Source organism: Geotrypetes seraphini, chromosome 6 (genome assembly GCF_902459505.1).
Source record: "Geotrypetes seraphini chromosome 6, aGeoSer1.1, whole genome shotgun sequence".
In the NCBI taxonomy this organism is placed as follows: Eukaryota; Metazoa; Chordata; class Amphibia; order Gymnophiona; family Dermophiidae; genus Geotrypetes; species Geotrypetes seraphini.
In genome coordinates this window covers 210,363,962-210,387,426 of record NC_047089.1, presented here as the reverse complement: position 1 = coordinate 210,387,426, position 23,465 = coordinate 210,363,962, and the positions used below count along the sequence as shown (strand labels likewise).

The 23,465-nt window shown below is 46.4% G+C and overlaps 1 protein-coding gene across 12 annotated transcripts in view; it reads left to right on the top strand.

The window, feature by feature from the left end:
- The window catches only part of LETM2 (leucine zipper and EF-hand containing transmembrane protein 2), a 171,128-nt gene that overhangs the window by 88,199 nt on the left and 59,464 nt on the right, over positions 1-23,465 (top strand). For 11 of the 12 annotated variants that reach the window (XM_033948609.1, XM_033948608.1, XM_033948606.1 and 8 more), the window contains one exon: positions 10,427-10,570. The exons of the other annotated variant lie outside the window; for it this stretch is intronic. In XM_033948609.1, coding sequence (XP_033804500.1) covers positions 10,427-10,570 — 144 coding nt within the window. The remainder of the gene's footprint in view (positions 1-10,426; positions 10,571-23,465) is intronic. 12 annotated transcript variants of the gene reach the window in all.

Below are 23,465 nucleotides of genomic sequence, written 5' to 3'. Positions count from 1 at the left end.
GAATGCTCACCGAGTCACAGATTCCATGCTGATTGACTGGGCCAATGTCACAGTGGAGGTTCAGAGGAGGGTCAGCTCTATTTCTTTGATGCCATCTGCTGAGACTTCAACCCCATTTGGGGGTCCTGACTCATAGTATGGGTGCCACTAGCTTAATGCTGTGTTGGTAGTGTCACAATGCAAATGGAGTTCAAACAATACAGCAAACCAGATAACCTCAAGGTCCCACAGAAAAATGGAGACCCAAAAAAAACATGGTAAAATGTGGAACCGATGTAGTGGATCAAATAAATTTATTCCAATTTGCGAAATATTAAAAAGGTGTCCAAGGGAAATGACAGTTGATAGCCTCATGCAGCAGCAATGATCTATGCATGTGTTTCGGCTAATTAATAGCCTTCCTTAGAGATCCAGTGCTATTCAGATAACAATGTTAAAAACAGGTCAACTGTCAACAATAAACAGATAATGTCACAAATCAAGATCAGCGTCAAATGTTTCCGTTTGAAAACAAAAATGCTTCTGCATGAGGCTATCGATTGTCATTTCCCTTGGACTACTTTCAAGAGTTTCCTTTGGGTAACTTTTTTTAATATTTCGCACGCTAGAATAAATTGGTTTGATCCAGTTCATCGGTTCCACAGTCCAAACAATACAAGCAGAGTATCTTCAATAGGCAAGAACAGAAATCGAAGCCAGGAATACAACATGAGGTAGCTCAACTGGGCAGGTTATACTTAACATACTGTAAAAAAGGCATGGTGTGACTTCAGGACAGGTGCTTATGAACTAGGCACAACATAACAAACAGTAAGTACCCCATGCTGATTGTGCAGAACTGGGTATGGTTGGAGCCTGTGTTACGGGCAGATGTTAGGGGACTAGTTCTAGAAAAGGCTGAAACAGGTTCCAGTCATATATGTGAAGGCAATTCTTCAAGCTGAATGAATCTAATAAAGCATTTCTACTAAATTTTTGCTTTACAGATTAATTAAAGGTGGTTGGTGGGGAGGAGTCAGAATAAATTGAAGAACTTTATAAGACCTCAAATTACACTGCCATTAGTGTATTCCAGTGCCAGCTCAATGGTAGTACTTTGTGTGGACAGGATGTCAAACAATCAGCCAAGGGTGTGTAGTTCAAAAGTCACTTTATTGAACCGCACACCTGGGCTGATTGTTTGACATTCTGTCCTCACGACTACATTGTGTGTCCTTTGCCTTCGTTGTTGAGGCCTATCCCTGGCTTCCGATTCAATACTTTGTGTGGCTCATACATGAGAGCTGAGTTTGTTTCTCAGGTCTACCTTATGCATCTTATGCTGTTTGAAAATGGGAGTACTATAGAAGCCCTTGAAGCAGCAGAGGAATGGGAGTCGAGAAGGGAGTCTGCTAGCTCATAGTAGTAATATATCAACAAAGAAGCTTGGACATTTAAATGCCATTTCAGAACAGGGGTTATTCAGAAGTGAGGAAGTTGAGTACATCTATATGGCAAGGGGGATTGGGAAGGGCAGGGACAAAGAGCGATCTGGGTGGGGAACAATACAGATGTAGATTCCCTATATGAAAAACAGAATGCATGTCTTTATGGGGAAACTCGGGCTTTGGAATTTATACCTGCTCTGAGGCACATCTAAGTACATGCTGTAGAGCCAGCTTTAAATCTGTGTTACCAGTCTTCATAGTGTCAAGATACCACTTCCTACATGTCCCCAACCTGATGCTTACCCAAACAAACGCCTTCACCAACAGTACACCCAAAAGTAATGCCAGCCTTTTTAACATTACCAGGGCCCCAAGGTGTGGGCATGAGACTGACATGTCAGCTTTCCCTAAATTTTCCCCCTCCTGGGGGGGCCTGAGGACCCCAAAAATTTGCCTGTGACTACAAGCCTTCTGACCAGTTCCCAGGCTTACCAGAGATTCCTAGTGTCTAGAGGAGTGGGAATAATGCCTGTTGCGTCTCTAAAATAACCACCGAGACATCTAATGGTAATATTGCAGCACTGTATTACTTTTAAGAATTATGCTTCCTTCCTTAATGTCAGCAGCTGATGAATCCAGAGACTAGTAGATTGTGCCCATCTACCAGCAAGTGGAGATAGAGTTCAGACTTTGCACTCTGGCTTATTGGATGTCAAGCCTCCTAGTCAATTAGTATACTCTAATCTCAAGCAGGCAGATGGATGTTCTGTTACGAGATCCTGGTTTCGGCTGCTTTGCTCCTAGGCTGGCCTAGTTCAGTTGAGCTGAGGGGTGCTCTGGTTGAGCAGTGCCAGCTTTAGGGGTTACATCTGTTCCCTACCCTCTGGGGGATACACCTGGTCACCCAAGGTCCATATTCCACCCTTCCAGTGCATTGAAATTCAGATATCCTTTCCCACATAGAAGGGAGACTGCACTGTGTCAGATAGAAACTGCTGACAACGGGACAGTCATTGTGGCCTGAGACTCTCCTGAGGAATTGCTGTGAATTGGTTAAGTGATCTGCCCTCCCTTGTCCAAGTAATGTATTTTTTTGTGCTTATTTCCTTCATGTATTTTTTTAATACTTATTTGATTTTATATATTTTCATTGTATAATATCTGTGTACTTTGGCATGCTTCGGACCTTTGGGTCTTTTGACATCACATGGGTCTGTACTCACAGGCATAGGAACATGATGGTAGATAAAGGCTAAATGGCCCATCAGTCTGCCCATCCGTAGTAACCATTATCTCTTCCTCTCGCTAAGAGATCCCATGTGACTATCCCAGACTTTCTTGAAATCAGACATTGTCACTGTCTCTACCACCTCTACCAGGAGACTGTTCCATGCATCTACCATATTTTCTGTAAAAAAGTATTTCCTTAGATTATTTCTGAGCTTATCACCTCTTAACTTCATCCTATGCTTTCTCATTTCAGAGCTTCCTTTCACGTGCACATTATTTAAACATCTCTATCATATCTCCCCTCTCTCACCTTTCCTCCAAAGTATACAGATTGTGAACTTTAAGTCTGACCCATACGCCTTATGACGAAGACCATGCACCATTTTAGTAGCCTTCCTCTGGATCAATTCCATCTTTTTATCTTTTTAAAGGTGCGGCCTCCAGAATTGTACACAATATTCTAAATACGATCTCACCAGAGTCTTATACAGGGGCATCAATTCCTCCTTCCTACTGGCCATATCTCTCCCTATGCAATCTAGCATCCTTCTAGCTTTCACCGTCACCTTTTCAACCTGTTTGGCCACCTTAAGATCATCACATACAATCACACTCAAGTCCTGCTCTTCTGTCATGCACATAAGTTCTTCACCCCCTAAACTGTACCGTTCCCTTGGGTTTTTGCAGCTCAAATGATAACCTTGCATTTCTTAGCATTAAATTTTAGCTGCCAAATTTCAGACCATTATTCAAGCTTCACCAGGTCGGTCTTCATGTTATTCACACCATCCTGGGTGTCTACTCTATTGCAGATTTTGGTATCATCTGCAAAGAGGCAAATCTTACCTGACAGCCCTGCAGCAATATCGTTTTATAAAAATTTAAAAAGAATAGGCCCAAGAACAGAACTTTGAGGCATACCACTGGTAACATCCCTTTCCTCCTTTGCTAAAATCTAAATACACCACATCTAGTGCACTTTATTTATCCAATGCTTCTGCTGAGGGAGCAGGTCAGTCTAAAAATGCTGGCATGGGGCAGCCCTTAACTCCCAGAGCCCTTTTCACCAGTCTGAGAGTCTGACTACCTTGCGGAAGCAGGTATTCTCATGCTCAGAAGGGAGGCTCTGTGACCCCTGTTTCCACTTCTCTTTAGTGGGTGGCTCCGGCAGCGTTAGGAGCGGGAACTCATGGGCCGGATCTAGAGGATGAGGGGGTTGTGGCCCAAGAAGCTGATGACCCCATGGTAGTGAGGGTTTTTCACAGAGAGGAGCTTCCTTTGCTTATTTCTAAGGTTCTGCGAGCTCTGAACACTTCCATGCCTGAGCAGGTGTCACCTGCCATGGCTAATCCGAAAATGGGCAGCATTCGAAAGCCCCCTAAGGTTTTCCTGGTGCATGAAGTAGTGCAGGAGCTGATAGCGCAATGGGACACCCGAGATGCAGGGCTACAGTGGCTAAAGCTTTACCCAGTTTCTCAAGAGGAGCTAGAAAAGCTTAAACTTCCTAAAGTGGGCATCTTGGTGGCAGCAGTGACTAAAAAGACCATGCTGCTGGTGGAATGGAAGATAGTGCTGAGAGACGTACAGCATAGGAAACTAGAGGCTTCCTTAAAGATGTCTTTTGAAGTTTCAGCGCTTTCCTTGCAGGCAGTGGTCTGAAGCTCTTGCGGTGTAGGAACTAGTCTCAGCTGGTTTAGGATTCTTTAATGGAATCAGGCACTCGGCTTCCTACTGAGTTTCCAGATGTGGAGACAGGGCTGGCCTATTTAGCTGCCTCACTGTGTGATCTTATTGAAGCTTCAGCAAAGCAAATAATATTGGCAGTGACGGTGAGGCACTTCCTTTGACATTGCCACTGGTCTGCGGATGCTGCTCCAAAACAGCAGCTGATTGAGGTTCCCTTTTAAGGAGAAGTTTCTGTTTGCTGCAGATTTGGACAAATTAAGAATTTTGGGGATTCTAAATCTCAGCACTTACCTGAGGATAAGACCAGACTGCTAGGAAAGGATTTCTAGCGATGGTATTGTTTCAGAGACAGTGTTATAGGCCTGGAAGACCTCCCCTTTCTCAAAAGTCTGGATTTCAGTGAAAATCCTTTTGACAGGACAAAAGGGTTGCATCTCAACTCTCCTGCCCCACTGCTGCCTGTTCTTCACAATGACAGGGCACTGGCTTACTCTGTCATCCAGATAGGGGGATGGCTAGCCCATTTTTTTTTTTTTTTTTTGCAGAATTGGCCAACATTACTACAGATCGCTGGGTGCTGGATATTATTCAAGAAGGCTACAAATTAGAATTGTCCTCTCCTGTCAAAGATTTTTTTTCTTGGAGTTCCTGTGTACATTGCCTACCCAAGAGGGAGGCGGTCAGAAAGACTTTGGATACCTCAATAGAAATGGAAGCGGTAGTGCTCGTTCCACCCACAGAACATGGGTAGGGATGATCAATTTATTTTGTTGTGAAAAAAAGAGGGCATTTTCTGTCCAGTTCTTGATCTCAAAATGGTCAACAAATTCCTCAAAGTCAAGCACTTTCATATGGAGACAGTGTGGTCCATCATTTCAGTGGTGCAGCCAGGGGAGTTTCTCTTGGTTCTGGACCTTAAGAATGCCTATTTACATATTCCGATTTGACCTCTTTATCAGCATTTCCTGCACTTTGCGGTGTGAGGTCAGCATTTACAGTTTCGGTCTCTGCCCTTTGGTCTGGCCAGAGCCCTCCGCACCTTTTCCAAGGTGATGGTGGTAGTAGTAGACTATTTGAGGTAGTAGGGGGGTTCAGGTGCACCCCTATTTGGACGATTGGCTAATTCAGCTCCTTCAAAGCAGGAGAAACCACAGAAAGGTGTGTGCATTCTTGCAGTCCTTGGGATAGGTCATTAGTTTTCCAAAGAGCCACCTTTTCCCTTCTCAGACCCTAGAATACCTGAGGGGTAAGGTTTGACATGGCGTGAGCTAAAGTGTTTCTTCCTCTGGCGAGGAGAGAAGCTTCAAGTGCAAATTTGTCAGTTTTCCATGTCCCAGGGCTTGGGACTATATGCATTTGTTGAGGTCCATGGTGGCAACCTTGGAGGCAATTCCCTGGGCACAATTTCACATGAAACCCCTCCAAATTCTCTTTTGAAATGGTGGTCACCGATGACTCAGGAATATCATTGGTGACTGCGGTAGACTTCACAAGCTCACAGCAACATGGCCTGGTAGCTGCAAGATTCTAACCTACAGGGCGTTCAGTTAGCAACGGCCAATTGGCTCCATGTGACAACTAACACAGGTTGGAGAGCCCATTGTTTGGATCACTGATCCAGGGGTGATGGAAAGTGGAGGAAGCCAAATGATCTATCAGTCATCTAGAGTTGGTGACGGTCCATAGGGCTCTCCTAGCCTTTCAACCTCTATTGTAGGGCAAAGCGATTCATTTCCTGTCCAACAATGTGATGACAGTGGCATATATTAACAAGCAGGGAGTCACACACAGTGTTCCTCTAGTAATAAATGCTCACATGCTTTGAGCTGGGCGGAGATGCACTTGCAGATTATCTCAGCAGCACACATTGCAGGAAAATTGAATGTTCAGGCAGATTTTCTCAGCTGAAATCAGCTGGACTTGAGAGGGTGGTGGCTGTTAGAAGCAGCCTTCCAGTTGATAGTCCAGAGTTGGGGAATGGCAGGGATGGATATAATGGCCACAATTTTTCAGCAGAGACGGAGATGAGACATCTGAAAGGATCAACGTTCTGCTGCAGCTATGGCCACAGGTCCCACTGCTATATATTTTTCCTCCATGGCCAATGATTGGCAGGGTGTTGTATTGACTGAGCACTCACCCAGAGCTAGTAATTCTAGTGACTCCAGATTAGTTGGCTGTGGTATGCAGACCTCGCCTGGATGTTATCAAGTGATCAGTAGAGCTGCTGATGACACACATCTTCTCTTGCAAGGTCTAGTCAAGATAGAGGATCCCTCCCGCTTTGGTCTTATGGCCTTACCATCGAGAGGTCAAAATTCAGACTGAAGGGTTACTCGTACCAGGTGATAACAACTCTTCTACAAGCAAAGAAAAGATCTACATCCACAGCTTATGCTACAGTCTTGCGAATGTTCAAGTCATGGTGTGATCAAAGGGGTGTTTTGCCGTTTCATTCTTCGCTTCCGAAAATTTTGGACTTCCTAGAAGAAGGGCTGTCTAAAGGTCTGGTGTACAATTTGTTGCACTAGCATGCTATGGAGGTTGAATATCTCTAATTCTTCCTAGGCATCGCAGTCAGAGGTGGTTTGGTTTTTGAGAGGGATTAATTGGCTCAGGCCCCCATTTAAGAAAGCCTTATCCAGATTGGAATCTAGTTTTGCGAATGTTGCAGCATGTTCCATTTGAGCCACTGAAAAAGACAACAAAGATTTTATGCTCAAAATGGTGTTTCTTGCAGCAATTTTCTTAGCCCAAAGGGTTTCCAAGGTGCAAGTGTTGTTTTGTAGAGAGCAGTTTGTTATGCTTTTTGGACGCGGAAGTTATGGTATGTACAGTTCCTTTTTTCTTCCCAAAGGTCATGTTGGATTTTCATATCAATCAATCCTTGATTTTGCCCTCTTTCAAGGAGGAAGATTATGAACACCATTTCTGGGATTTGAAGCTCCTGGACATTTGCAGAATCTTTATTAGGTACTTGCAGGTCACCAATGATTTCCAGGAGTCTGGCCACATTTTTGTTCTATTCTCCAGCCCTAAGAAAGGGGCTGTGACCTCTAAGGCAGGGGTGTCAAACTCAGGCCTATGGGGCAGATTTGGCCCGCCATTCCTTCTCTCCCTCCATCCCAGCTTCCCGGTCTCATCTTCAAAGCAGCCTGCAAGAGGATCGCTGGTCTGCTGTAGCGAACCTAGCAGGCTGCCGTCGACCTCCGCAGCACGTTCCCTCTGCCGCAATCCTGTACGTCAGAGAAGGGGCGGGACCATGGCAGAAGGAACATGCTGCGGAAACTGAGGCAGCCTGCTAGGTTTGCTACAGCTGACTGGCGATCCTCTTGCAGGCTACTTTGAAGATGAGACCAGGAGGCTGGGATGGAGGGAGGGAAGGAATGGCAGGCCAAATCTCAAAGGTGAGACCGGGAAGAAGAAGGGGGAAGACATGCAGGCTTTCGGGGTGGGAGGCGGGGGCCGGGCGGGCCCTGGTGTAGAAGTACACGGAGGGAGGGAAGAAGAGATCCAAACAGATATGCATATGCCAGGGGGGAGTGGAAGAAATAATGGGTCTAAAAACAGAGGAGAGGGAGAGAGATGGTGGACAATAGGCTAGAGGGCGGGAAAGAACAGAAAGAGACAGAAGTTGGACACACAAGGGATGGTGTGGTGGGGGGATAGAGATACTGGATAGGGTAGTTGGGAAGAAAAAGGGAGAAATGGTGGACCCTGGGGTGGTGGGGAAGAAGGGAGAGATGCTGGATGAAAGGGTAATTGAGAAAAGGAGAGATGGTGGTTCTGGGGATGGTGTGGGGTCCATCGCTGCAGCTGTGTGGATGGAGACAAAAAAAAAAAGAAAGATGCCAGACCTCCAGGGGAGGGAAGGGGAGGACAGAGATGGAAGATGGATGGTTAGCACGGAGAAATAAGAAAATGACAAATGGGCAGGAGACCCTGGCAAGCGAGTTATCAGAAGACAACAAGAGCCTGGGAGCAACATGATTTGAATAATGACCAGACAACAAAAGGTAGAAAAAATAATTTTATTTTCTATTTTGTGATTACAGTATGTCAGATTTGAAATGTGTATCCTGCCAGAGCTGGTGTTAAGACAGCAAGCATGAACTAGGATGTAAAAGAGAGAGGCAAAGTCTTTCTTTTTTATTTATTTTATTTACATCACAGAGCCGGCATGGGCTTGGAGAGGATGTAACCCTATACTTCTACTAAAACTAAGGGGTCCTTTTATTAAATTGCGCATTTAGCGTTCTAAATCGGTTAGCGTACCTTATTAAAAGGACCCCTAATTAAAAATTCATCCCTCGACTTAGCCTATGTTTTAGATTTCGGCCCCTTATGTGATTGAGTTTGACACCCCTGCTCTATGGTGACAATGGCAAGATAGATTAGAGAAGCGATTGTTTTGGCATACATTTTAATACATTGGGCGCTTCCGGTAGCATGTAAAGTGCATTTTATGAGATTGGTGGCAACCTCTTGAGTAGAGTCGCAGTATTTTTCTTTGGAGGAGATTTGTCTGGCGGCGACTTGGTCTTCTTGACACTCGATCTCTAAACGTTTATCGGTTGGACGTGGTGACGAGAGTGGATGATGTTGACGGAGAGTCAATCCTGTCAGGTGTGCTTTCCAGATCCCTCCCATAATAAGGAATGCTTTACTACATCCTACTAGTCTCTGAATTCATCTGCTGCTGACGCTAAGGAAGGAAAAATTATGTTTTACCTGATAATTTGCTTTCCTTTAGGTGCAGCAGATGAATCCAGAGTCCCACTCTACTGTTTTTTAGTATCAATTTGATTTTTGGGTTTCATATGTTACGTTTTAATAGTTTTTTTTTCCTTTCTTACAATTACAGTTACTTTATTTGATATACCACAATTATTAACAATATTGTTAAACCAATGTGGAAAAGGAGTTTTAGCAGCTTTGTTACGAGTAATTTTCGCATGTTACGAGTAATACTAATTTACCAGGAGGCTTGTCTTCTAATAAGCCAGAGTTCAGAGTCTGAACTCTCTCCACCTACTGGCAGATAGGCATAACCTACTAGTCTCTGGATTCATCTGCTGTGCCTAAAGGAAAGAAAATTATCAGGTAAAAGACATAATTTTTCTTATATATGTTCATTTTGCAATATTATCACTAGAGGTTTCGGTGATCATTTTGAAGATCTATTAGCCATAAGAAAGTGACATTGCTGCTTCCCCACTAAACACCAGGGATCCCTAGTGAGCTTGAGAACCAGGTCAGCGGAGTGAGGTGTAGGGGGGCCTCTAAAGAGGAGTGACTTTAATGTTGGGGGTAGGTGTTAAGCAATTCCATCCCAGTGCAGGTTTCCCTATGGGGCAATGTGGCAGTGCACCAGTGCTGGTATTGGCTGTCTTTGCAGAGCGGTGCAATGATTTTGGAAAGCTGCTCCCCCGACTATGTTGGGTGAGGGGTTCTTTATGCCAGCTTTCGAAAATTGCTGCTGCCTATTTACGTGGGGGTTTAGTCATGCAGTCCTTCAATTTTACAAGAAGCTTTTTGTATGGCATAGCATCTTGTAAAATAATATGGGAATGCCACATGTCCTGACTTGTAACATTGAAATTCCCCTCTGCATGTCCTTTCTAAAATCTACCTTCTAGTGTCCAGATTTGCAATAGTACCTGCTTGAAGGGTTCTGGAGGAAGCTGGAATCTAAACCTACTGCAATGAAGGGACTAGATGGGAGTAGAAGATTCACTTTTTAGGGGAGGGGGAGGAGGAACAAGGAATCTGAAGTTGTGTATGAATGATTATGGTTCAGAAGATCAGTTGAGGTAAGTTATGAGCTAGGAGCCCAAAAATAATAAGAGGAAAATTCCAGACCCAAGGAAATAATTTGTGGCATTCTAAAATTGACTTATTTTTCAAATTGGAACTCTGCTTGCATACTTGTTTGCTGTAATTGTTTTAGTTAAAAGAGGATCATAGATGATGATGGGCATAATTCTTGTTGTGAGAATGCCAAGGGGCTGAGCAGAGTAGATAATACATGTTACTAGGTTTATAGGCTATAACACAACAATTTTTCTTTTGTACTTTTATAGCTGATGAGGACATGTGTTGACCTCTTCCGCCTACTCCCTTTCACCGTCTTTATAATTGTACCCTTTATGGAGTTCCTCCTACCTGTATTTGTGAAGCTGTTTCCTGACATGTTGCCTTCTACTTTTGAGACAGCATCCAAAAAGGTTTGAATTCTGACATCTTGACCAAGCAAATGTGTCTGCAATAGTAAGGGCCAAGTTGGGCTTATGGTCTGGCCCAGGGGTGTCAAACTCAAATCACATAAGGGGCCAAAATCTAAAGCACAGGCTAAGTCGTGGGCCCAAATTTTTTATTAAGATACTTACCCCCTCTTCTACAAAGCCGTGTGGCAACAGCCCCGAAGCCTTTAAAGCTATATGGGCTTTGGGGACATTACTGTGCAGCTTTGTAGAAGAGGGGGTTGGTCTTAGTAGAAGTATAGGGATACAACCTCGTCAACCCCACACCAGCTCTGTAGTATAAACAAAATAAATAAAAAAGACTTTTCTTCTCTCTTTTAGGTCCTAGTTCACGGCTTTCTGTCTAACACCAGCTTTGACAGGATACACATTTGTTCTACCTTTTGTTGTCTGGTCATTTTGCTTTTCCATCATCTTGGTCCCAGTTTCTCTTTTTGCTTTTTATATATCTTCCACTACTTTTCTTTCCAGTGTCTGCTGTCCATTTTTCTCCTCTTCTCTCTTCTTCCATTCCCTCCTTATGCCTGTCTCTAACATTGATTTTTCCCATTCAGCTTTCTTAATTTTTTCTTTTTTGCCTCTGTCCACTCAAATCTTGCTCTCTTTCTCACCCTTCTTTTTACATTTTCTGTTACCTCTCAGTTCTCCATTTCCTCTCAGTCCCTAGCTTTCCCATTTCCCATCTCACTCCTTTCCCAGCCTCCTATTTCCTTCTATCTACTCCTCATTACCACATCTCTCCTATTTCCCCAACATTTTGCTCCCTCTCTTTTCTGTTCTTCTTCCCTTCCCCCTTGATGCTGTATGATGGGAGGTGAAAAAGAGATGCTGCATCTCTCTCTCCATTCCACCCCAAGACCTACATTTCTCCCTCCCTTCCATCCCCAGATCCAACTTCTCTCCCTTTCTCTTCCCAACTGCCCCCATCCCATATCTCCCCTTGTCTGCCTGCCTCCCTCCCTCCCTCCTCCCAGGTCCACCATTTCTCCCTTTTTATTCCCAATAGTTCTCCCTTCAAGTATCTCTTTCCCTCTTCCCCCACACCACCCCAGGTCCAATCTCTCTCTCTTCACAGCCCAGCATGTGTTCTCTCCCGTGTCGGTCCGACGTCGTTGTCATGCTGAAAAATCTGCTAGCCTTGGCAGTGATTCAGCAACGTCTGTGGCTCCCCTTTCTGCTTTTCAACTGTCGTGGTCCACCCAGGTGGAAACAGGAAGTTTCATGTCATTGGAGACAGACTGCAGCAGATGGAAAGCAGGAAGGGGAGCCAAGGAAAACTGGTGAATCGCTACTGAAGCTGGCAGAGTTTTCAGCATGACGGCGACATACGGACTGGCACGGGAGGGAAGACATGCTGGGCTGTGAGAAGGGGGAAGTTTGGGAACACTGTCGTGGGCCACATAAAATGGCTAGGAGGGCCGGATTCGGCCTGTGGTCCTTGTGTTTGACACATGTGGTCTGGTCCATAAATTGTGGAACACACTATGTAGCATTATATCCTATCGTTAGGCATTACTGTCTACCTTTTACATATGAAATTAACATTCAGTATAAATTAGTGGTACTGAAATTTGCATATACTCAGGATAAAGTTAAGTGAATGGTGTCATTCCCTACAGGAAATCAGGCAATAAATTGTCAGCTGGTGATCACAAGCACTAATTAATGGCAGGGCAGTATGGGGGTGTTGAGAGCATAAAGACTGTGAGCTGAGTTATATGCACACTATTTTCTGTGGCAGAAATTTGAATGAATGATTGCCTAAAAGCTATAGTGAGGCAAAAACATGAGTGTATAAAATCACTTTCTCTATAGGAAACTAAGGGGCCCTTTTACTAAAGCTTAGCATAGACTAACAGACATTAGTGCACACTAAGGCCCAGATTCTATAAACAGCGTCCCGATTGTAGGAGGCCAACTGCTGCCTAACCAGTCAATCGGGGTGCATGTTTTCTAAAAAAACAAAAAACAAACCCTCTCAAGGCAGGCCGCCTACATTGGAGGCACCTCTGGGAGCCTAGAGAGGCACGCAAGCCCACCTAAGCTAGTGGGCATAGCTTGGCCCAGAAAGCACAGTTACCATAACAGTTGTTATCCAGGGACAGCAGGCAGATATTCTCAACAGTGTGTGACGTCACCGACGGAGCCCCGCAGCGGACAGCCTCGAAAGCAGACTTGCTTGAAGATCTTTGTAAGAGCTTCCGAGTGCTGCACTGCGCATGCGCGAGTGTCTTCCCGCCCAAGTTAGGGCGTGCGTCTCCTATGAGGAACTTCAGTTCAGATACCTAGCTAATAAGCCAACCAGGGGAGGAGGGTGGGTTGTGAGAATATCTGCCTGCTGTCCCTGGATAACAACTGTTACGGTAAGTCACTATGCTTTATCCCAGGACAAGCAGGCAGCATATTCTCAACAGTGGGTGACCTCCAAGCTAAGCATAAAGGAATGGAGGGAGAGTTGGCAAGTTAAGAAAAAAGATTTTGCAAAACAGATTGGCCAAAATGGCCATCCCTTCTGGAGAAAGTATCCAGACAGTAATGAGAGGTAAATATATGAACCGAGAACCAAGTGGCAGCCTTGCAGATTTCCTCAATAGGAATTGATCTGAGAAAAGCTACAGACGCCGCCATAGCTCTAACTCTGTGGCCCGTGACTCGACCCTGCAGAGGGAGACCACCCTGAGCATAGCAGAAAGAGATGCAAGCAGCCATCCAGTTGGAGAAGGTTCGCTTCGAGACAGGATGCCCAACTTATTTGGATCGAAGGAGATGAAAAGTTGTGGGGCTGTTCTGTAAGGTTGAGTGCGTTGCAAGTAGAAAGCCAAGGCACGCTTGTAGTCCAAAGTATGGAGCGCCATTTCTCCAGGGTGAGAATGAGGCTTTGGAAAAAATACTGGAAAAACAATAGATTGATTGATGATAGATTGATTGATGTGAAATTCTGAAACAACTTTAGGTAAGAATTTTGGATGAGTACGGAGGACCACCTTGTCATGGTGGAAAACTGTGAAAGGTGGATCCGCAACCAAAGCTTGTAACTCGCTGACTCTTCGAGCAGACGTGAGGGCAATCAGGAAAACTACTTTCCAAGTAAGGTACTTGAGATGAGCCTTATCAATTGGTTCAAAGGGAGGTTTCATCAATTGAGCCAAGACCACCTGGGGGTGGTTTAAGTGGTGGATGAACATTAAAAAGTCTTTTCATAAAGCGGGAAACCACAGCATGTGCAGACAGATTTACCATCAAGAGGCTGATGAAAAGCAGCAATCGCACTGAGATGGATTCAGATAGATGTAGACTGAAGTCCAGATTGTGATAAGTGAAGTAAATAATCCAAAACAGAAGCCAAGGAGGTAGACATTGGCTCCATATGGCGAGTGGAACACCAAGTAGAAAATCTAGTCCATTTCTGGCCATAACACTGCCAAGTGGACGGCTTTTTGGAAGCGACCAAAATATCTTGTAAAGACTGAGAGAACTGTAGAGAGTCTGTTAGGTTGAAAGGTACCAAGCTGTTAAGTAAAGAGAATGCAGGTTGGGATGCAGCAAGGATCCTTGACTCTGAGTAAGCAGAGAGGGAAAAACTGGTAGAAGCAGAGGCTCCCTGGTGCTGAGTTGAAGTAGAAGGAAGTACCACAGTTGTCTGGGCCACCGAGGAGCTATCAGAATCATGGTGGCATGTTCTGTCTTGAGTTTGACAAGAGACTTGAGAATCAGAGGGAATGGAGGGAAGGCATAGAGAAAATGACCCATTCAATCCAGGAGAAAAGCATCTGCCTCGAGATGCTGGGGAGAGTATATTCGAGAGCAGAACTGAGGCAGCTTGTTGAGGGGATACGCAAAGAGGTCTATTTGAGGGGTCCCCCATTGAACAAACACCTGACATAGAGGCGAGGAATTGGGTGTCCATTCGTGAGGTTGCAGAAGACGACTCAATTTGTACGCCAGACAGTTGTGCTGACCTTGAATATATGCAGCTCTGAGAAAGATGTTCTGATGGATTGCCCAATCCCACAGCTTCAGAGCTTCTTGACAAAGGGAGTGAGATCCCGTACCTCCCTGTTTGTTGACATAGTACATGGCGACTTGGTTATCCGTCCGGACAAGGACTACGTTGTCGTGAAGAAGGTGTTGAAAAGCTTTGAGAGCATTGAAAATTGCTCTGAGTTCCAACAGATTGATATGACAAAGACAGTCCGCAGGAGTCCAATGACCTTGGGAATGGAGTCCGTCGAGATGGGCTCCCCATGCGTAAGTTGACGAGTCTGTTGTGAGAACCTTCTGATGAGGGAGATTGTGGAACAGCAAACCTCTGGAAAGATTGGAAGAGAGCATCCACCAGTGGAGAGACTGGTTCAACAAAGGAGTTACTGTAATTTGTTGCCACTGAGATGCCAGGGTCCATTGAGGTATGCGAAGGTGAAGTCATCAATCAATCTATTGTTCTTCCAGTATTTTTTCCAAAGCCTCATTCTCACCCTCTCCAAGCTTCACTCGCTCCCAGTATACTCCAGAGTCCTCCTTAAATGTGCCTGCTTAGCCTTCAAGATCCTACATGACATCCTTCCTCCCGTTATCCCACTCTTTTGGAATTCCTCAAACCCACACTCCACCAGACCCTCTCAAAAACTGAAACTATCATTCCCCTCTATAAAAGGTATATCCCGCGCAGGAAAACATGGAACATCCCTCCCCTTTAAAACCACAGAACTCTGGAACAACCTCTCATCCCCGCTCAGAAATTCAAGCTCCTTCCAATCCTTCCACAAACACTTGAAAACTTGGCTCTTTTCAAAAATCTAATCACCTCCCGTTCTCCAGTATCCTGTCCCTTTCTATCTCCTTAGTCCCTCTCCTATATCCCCTCATTGTAGTTCCTTTCCTCTTAACTCTGTAAACCGTACCGAGCTCTGCGCTGCGGAGATGGCGCGGTATACAAACCTAAGATTTAGTTTAGTTTAGTTTAAGTCTGGCAAAAGGTGTCACATGAATTGTAGAAGCCATGTGACCGAGCAGAACCATCATTTGTCTTGCTGAAATTGATGTGAGATGAGACACTTGATTGCAAAGGCGAATGAGGGTATCCCGACATGGTGGAGGTAGAAACGCTCTTAGCTGGACAGTGTCTAGAGTGGCCCCAATGAATTGGAGAGACTGAGATGGGGGTCAGCTGGGATTTTGGAAAGTTGACTTTGAACCCCAGACTTTGGAGGAACATAATAGTCTGTTGGTTGCTGCAATAACCCCTTGTTGAGAGGGGGCCTTGATAAGCCAGTCGTCCAGGTATGGAAAAACTTGGAGACCCTGGGCACGGAGGGCTGCAGCCACCACCACCAGACATTTTGTGAAGATTCTGGGGGATGAGGTGAGTCCGAAAGAAAGAACTGTATTGTAGATGAAGATTCCCCACCCTGAATTGAAGATATTTGCGAGAGGCTGGATGAATTGGGATATGAGTGTAAGCCTCTTTGAGATCCAGAGAGCATAGCCAATCTCCCTGATCCATCAGGGAACATAAGGTTGGTAAAGATAGCATCCGAAACTGCTCTTTGACTAGAAATTTGTTGAGGGCTCTGAGGTCCAGAATGGGTCGCAAATCCCCTGTCTTCTTTGGGACTAGAAAATAGCAGGAATAAAAGCCCATGTCCCGTTGGTTCAGAGGAACCTCCTCAACAGTTCGAAGGCGAAGAAGAGCCTGAGCTTCCTGAAGAAGAAGGGGAAGTTGCGACGAATTGGAAGGACACTTTCTTGGAGGGCGATCTGGAGGCACCTGAAGAAAGTGAAGTGAGTATCCCTCTTGAAGGATGGTGAGAACCCAGAGATCTGAGGTGATTATCTCCCACTGGTGATAAAATTGGTGAAGATGACCTATGGGCAAAAGAGAATTTTGATGCAGGGAGGTTGGCATGTTAAGATTGGGAATGTCAAAAAGACTGAACTGGTTTAGTCACAGCAGGAGTCTGAGCCTTCTGCTGTCGTTGTTGCGGAGGCCTGGAGAAAGCTGGTGTCATTTTTGGGGGAAAACGACGCGGTGGTTGCTTGTATGGCCGAGCAGGAGGAGTCTTAGGCTTCGGCCGAATCAAGGAAGCAAAAGAGCGCTCATGTTCAGAGAGGCGCTTTGTAGCAGCTTCAATAGAATCATCAAAGAGTTCATTACCCTGGCAAGGCAAGTTTGCTAGATGGTCCTGCAGATTGGGATCCATATCAACAATGCGGAGCCAGGCGAGACGGCGCATGGCTACTGCAAAGGCAGAAACTCTAGAAGAGAGCTCAAAAGCATCGTATGTGGCTTGCAGCATGAAGAGTCGAAGTTGAGACAGAGTTCTGATCTGTTTAAATTCAGAAAGACTTTGTTCCTCCAGAGCCGGATAGAACTTAGGCATCAATTTGAGGAAATGGTTAAAATAAGCAGTGAAAATGTAGTTATAATTGAGAATTCTGTTAGCCATCATGGAATTCTGGTATAACCTACGGCCAAATTTGTCCATTGTATGGCCCTCCCTGCCTGGAAGGACCGCAGCGTAAAGCTTAGATGGATGAACTTTCATTAAAGAAGATTCCACAACCAAAGAGATTTCTCGAAGCCTTTGCAAGGTACTGTGCGATACCTAGATTCCAGCTTGAATGGAATGGCTGTAACGGAATAAGGAGTTTCCATATTCCTTAAAAATGTTTGCTTCAATACTAGAGTCATAGGAAGCCTCAAGGTCTCCTTGGGTGGATGAGGCAGCTCCATGTCGGCCAAGTATTCAGGTGTATATTTGGAATCAGAGTGAAGATCCAGTTGAAGAGCTTGTCCCATATCGAAGACGAACCTGGCAAAAGAGGCAGACTTCGAGGTCGAGAGACCCTCGGCCACAAGAGGGCACCCGCTCAAACTCAGGGGTGGAAAATTTCATGGCGACACCAGAAAGTATTTCTTCACAGAGAGAGTGGTTGATTATTGGAACAAGCTTCCAGTGCAGGTGATCGAGGCAGACAGCGTGCCAGATTTTAAGAATAAATGGGATACCCAGTGGGATCCCTACGAGGGTCAAGATAAGGAAATTGGGTCATTAGGGCATAGACACGTGGTGGGTAAGCAGAGTGGGCAGACTTGATGGGCTGTAGCCCTTTTCTGCCGTCATCTTCTATGTTTCTATGACCGAGGAACTACTGAGTAGGACAGAGAAGTCTCTCTGGAATACTGAGACAAAGGTTCAGAGTCCAGGCGCACAGTGATTGAGGAAGCTCCACTACCTGCGTGAGGCGGAGTTAGTGAGTGTTTGTGCTTCAAATCCTCGATGGTGAGGTTCCCGGGGTTCGAGGAACAGAGTGGGTCGAGGCAGGAGGAGAAGACTCCCTCGGAGGCGGTCTCGATGGAGGAGTCCTCAACCTCGATGGACTTCGAGGAGAAGCAGCCAGTGTAATAGTTTTGCGAAACTTATGTTTAGATTTGGATCAGTAGCCTTGGATAAACGAGGCATAGAAGTCTCAGTATCCAGAGAAGGCGAAGGTTTCTGTGGCAGAGATGTTTCCTGGGGAAGCTTGGAAGCGAGAAGCCTCGAATGCCTCGATTGATGCTTCGGTCGAGGTGGAGGAGACAGTGTCCGAGGAGTAGGTGAAGAGTCACTGGATGAGAACTGGCGAGGCTTCCGAGGCTTGCCTCGAGGTGCTTCGACAGGAGTCCCAGACTGCTGCTCAGGCTGGCTCAAAGGAAGCAGGTTCGAGGATGGAAGGAGTTGAGCCGAGGAAATCTGAGTGGTCAGAATAGCTTTTAACATGTCCTCGAACATAGGCACCGAGACAAAGGGATCAGGTCCTGAAGGTGCAGCAGTACGCTCCAAGGAGGGCGACCTCGAGGATGAGTATTTCCAATGCTTGGAGGCACGCTTAGCTGGAGGTCTTGAAGAGGCTGGCAGGACCACGGATATGGCCTGGGATGCCTGAGACTCTAGAGGCTTCTTAGGAATGGTATCTGAAGGAGAAACAGGAGACTTACCCGTCGAGGACGACTTCAGAGGAGCTGACGGCGAGGCCTTCGAGACCGAAGATGTCGAGGTTGAGGCCTTAGTGGAGGCAGAAGCTGGCGTTGAGGTCGAGGACTTAGATGTCGAGGCTGTCCCTAAAGCTGAGGTCGAGACTACACTACACTATGGCTCTGGCTACACATTTTGAACCCGGTAAGAGGCCGGGACATAGAAAAAACAAAGTCCGACGTACCGAATGAGGTGAGCGGCCAGGTCTAGGCCAAAAGGCCGCTGACCAGAAAGAAAAAAACAAAAAACCGAATAAACTCTTTTTTTTAGAACGAATGGAAATGTGAGCACAGCAACTTAATAATAAAAAGCCGCGGTGAGAGAAGGCAACGAAGGCTGCAGAGCTGAAAAGAAGAGAACTTCTCGGCTCTGCGGAAAACGTTGAACTGAGGTTCCTCACAGGAGACGTGTGCTCTAATTCAGGCAGGAAGGCACTCGCGCATGCGCAGTGCAGCACTCAGAAGCTCTTACAAAGATCTTCAAGCAAGTCTGCTTTCGAGGCTGTCCGCTGCGGGGCTCCGTCGGTGATGTCACCCACTGTTGAGAATATGCTGCCTGCTTGTCCTGGGATAAGTAGCCTTAGGCGGAACTAGGTGGCCGTACGCATCTTCCTAGGCTAGCAGTAGACACATACATTATAAGCAGCCGCTGCTGCTAAGCTTATCGTGGCAAGGGATCTCCCCCCCCTTCCGAATGATCACTGGCAGGTGGGATGACCAATCCCTCCTGCCGACACCCCACGACCTCCCCCCCCCAATTGATCGGTGGCAGGAGGGATGCCTAAGCCCTCCTGCCACGAAGACAGAGGGGCTGGAATCGCTATGGGTCAAATTACCGAGAAACAAGGGTGCGGCCATAAAACTGGGGCTGTACTATCGACCACCTGGCATGCCAGAGGGAGTCGGACATGACTTGGAAGCGGAATTGAGACAGGAGTGCAGGACTGGAAGTGTAACAGTGATGGGGGACTTCAACTACCCGGGGATAGATTGGAGTACGGGTCACTCCAACTGCACTAGGGAGACAGGATTTGTAGAAGCGGTGAAAGACTGCTTCATGGAGCAACTAGTCAAAGAACCGACGCGAGGGGGTGCTACTCTTGACCTCATCCTAAACGGATTAGGGGGGCCAGCGAGAGGGGTAGAAGTGGGAGGACCACTAGGCAACAGTGATCACAACATGATTAGATTCACACTAGAAAGAGGGACACCCGTGGTTAGGAGGACTGCAACAACTGCGCTGAACTTCAAGAAAGGGAACTATGCTGCTATGAGGGAAATGGTGGGGAGGAAGCTCAGAAACATCTTTAGGATGGAGACTGTGGGAAGCGCCTGGACCCTATTCAGGGACACCCTGCAGAAAGCGCAGAGAATGTACGTCCCCAATTTCAGGAAAGGCTGCAAGAACAAACGATCAAAGGACCCGGTTTGGATGTCAACAGAAGTAAAAAGGGCGATAAAGGACAAAAAAGTATCTTTCCGGAGGTGGAAAAAGGACCCAACAGAGGAAAATCACCAGACGCATAGGAAATGCCAAAAGGAATGCCACCGAGAGGTAAAAAAAGCAAAGGGGAAATACAAAGAGGGGTTGGCCAGGGAGACGAAAAACTTCAAGGCATTCTTCAGTTACGTTAAGGGAAAGCGACCAGCGAGAGAGGAGGTGGGGCCGTTGGACGATGGGGACAGGAAGGGAGTGATTAAGGAGGATAAAGAGGTAGCTGAGAGGTTGAACACGTTCTTCTCGTCGGTTTTCACGAGCGAAGACACAACTAATATACCGGACTCAGAGGAGCTCATGAGTGGGGAACAGGCTGAAAAATTAGAGCACATAGAGGTAAGTAAGGAGGATGTCCTCAAACAGATAGACAGATTAAAATGTGGCAAATCACCGGGCCCGGACGGGATCCACCCAAGGGTTCTGAAGGAACTAAGACAGGAAATAGCGGGCACAATCCAACATGTTTGCAACCTATCCTTGAAAACTGGTGAGGTACCAGAGGACTGGAAAGTGGCAAATGTCACACCTATCTTCAAGAAGGGATCGAGGGGTGACCCCGGGAACTACAGGCCGGTGAGCCTGACTTCAATTATAGGGAAGATGGTGGAAGCTATGATCAAGGACGGCATTTGCGAGCACATCGAGAGGAATGGCCTACTGAGAACAAGCCAGCACGGATTCTGCAAGGGAAGATCATGCCTAACGAACCTTCTGTACTTCTTTGAGGGAATAAGCAGTCGGGTGGACAATGGGGAGCCCATAGACATCATTTACCTCGATTTTCAAAAGGCTTTCGACAAGGTGCCACATGAAAGGCTACTTAAGAAGCTGTGGAGCCACGGGGTGGGAGGGGATGTGCACAGATGGATCAAGCACTGGTTGTCAGGTAGACTGCAGAGGGTCGGAGTAAAGGGTCAATATTCTGACTGGCGGGGAGTCACGAGCGGTGTGCCACAGGGATCGGTGCTGGGGCCGTTACTCTTTAATATATTCATCAATGACCTGGAAAGGGAGGTAAAGTGTGAGGTTATAAAATTCGCAGACGATACCAAACTGTGCGGCAGAGTTAGGACCAGGGAGGAGTGTGAGGACCTGCAAAGGGACCTGGACAAGCTGGAAGACTGGGCAAACAAATGGCAAATGCGCTTCAACGTGGACAAATGCAAGGTCATGCATATAGGGAAAAAGAACCCGCTGTTCAGCTATAAATTGGGGGGGGGGGTATTGTTGGGAGACAGCAGACTCGAGAGAGACTTGGGTGTGCTGGTGGATGCATCACTGAAGCCATCTGCACAGTGCGCGGCAGCCTCGAAAAAAAGCCAACAGGATGCTGGGCATCATAAAGAAGGGCATAACAACCAGAACACAGGAAGTCATCATGCCACTGTATCGAGCGATGGTGCGCCCACATCTGGAATACTGCGTTCAGTATTGGTCGCCGCACCTCAAGAAGGACATGGCGGTACTTGAAAGAGTCCAAAGGAGAGCAACGAGAATGGTAAGAGGGCTGGAACACTGCCCATACGCCGAGAGGCTGGATAGGCTGGGGCTCTTCTCTCTGGAGAAAAGGAGGCTCAGGGGAGATATGATAGAAACCTTCAAGATCATGAGGGGCATAGAGAGGGTGGATAGGGACAGATTCTTCAGACTGAAGGGGACAGCTAATACGAGGGGGCATTCTGAGAAACTGAAGGGAGATAGGTTCAAAACAAACGCAAGGAAGTTTTTTTTCACCCAGAGGGTCGTGGACACTTGGAATGCATTACCGGAGGAAGTGATCAGGCAGAGTACGGTCCAGGGATTCAAACAAGGATTGGACGGATTCCTGAGGGATAAAGGGATCATGGGATACTGAAGGAGGAGCTGGGATGTAACACAAGTATAGAAAGTTAACCAGGTAATGAGTAAAAACCAACCAGGTCGTGAATGTGAAAGACCGGAGGGCTAGGGCTTCGATAGGAAGGCAGGACTTAAATGGGAAGACAAGGTGGCAAGGGAGCCCCTTCTGATGATTCTGACAGGTCGTGACCTGTTTGGGCCGCCGCGGGAGCGGACTGCTGGGCAGGATGGACCTGTGGTCTGACCCGGCGGAGGCACTGCTTATGTTCTTATGTTCTTAACCCCCTAACCCCACTCGGACATCCCCACCAGGACCCACCCCTAGACCCCTCCCTAACCTTGAATCGATGGCTGGACAGCGGCTGACTGCACCGGCCAGCAGGCCCACTTTCGCTGCAATAGCGGGCCTGCCCCTTCCCAGTGCATCATGGGATGCACCGGGGAAGGGCCTAAGGGCCTGATTGGCTCAGGAGCGTACGTCCCCTCCTGTAGGAGGGGCCCTGGGCACCTGGGCCAACCAGAATCTTAGGCCCATCTCCCAGTGCATTTTAGGATGTACTGGGAGTGGCCTTGGATTCCGATTGGCCAGATCCCCTAGGCTAGCTCCATGGGCATTCCTCCTGCCTGTAGTCTTCTTGGGAGGTGGTGACGGGTTGCCACTAAACTTATCAGAGCAGGGCGATCCCTTGCCATGATAAGCTCAGTGGCAACCCGATTCTAACCGGCGTCTGTAACATGTATGTCGGTTAGAGAATCAGGGTTTTATTAGGCAGGCTTAGGCGCGATTCTGTATAGGATGCCCATGTGCGATTCTCAAAAACCTCTTAGCCATGTGGCACTTAACGTACACTAATGTCTATTGATGTGCACTAAGCATTAATAAAAGGGCCCCTATGTGAAAAACACTAAAAGGTGCTTGATGCAATGTAGAGAATGTCACGGGGAAAAAATTTGACCCTGTCCCCGCCCCATCCCCACGACCCCTGTCCCCTGCCCCGTCCCTGCAACCACTGTCCCTACCCTGTCCCTGTCCCTGCAGCATCCATACAAGCCTCAGTACTGCAATATTTAGCTTATTCCTTCCTTATAAATCAGTTTAAGTTTAAGAGATCACAATAGTTTTATCTGTTCCTAAAAACCAAGTTACATACTTGCCAAGTTCCAAGTTTATTAAAATGATATGTTGTATTTAAAGTGTTACATGAAGGAAAATCAAGTGTGTATTTATAAGATCATATGAATTTTTCTGATACACTTGTTGTAATATGCAAAACTGAATAAAGAAATTAAAAAAAAAAAAAATATATATATATAACTCAAAGTTCTGGCTGCTGAACTAGAGAAAGAGATGTTCAGCTGGCAGGGCTTTGTTTATAAATTTTTATCAACACAACTAATATACTACTTTATCCAAAGCAATAAAATAAATATTTTTTTTTCTACCTTTGTTGTCTGGTTTCTGCTTTCCTCATCTTCTCCTCATTCATTTCCTTCCATCCACTGTTTGC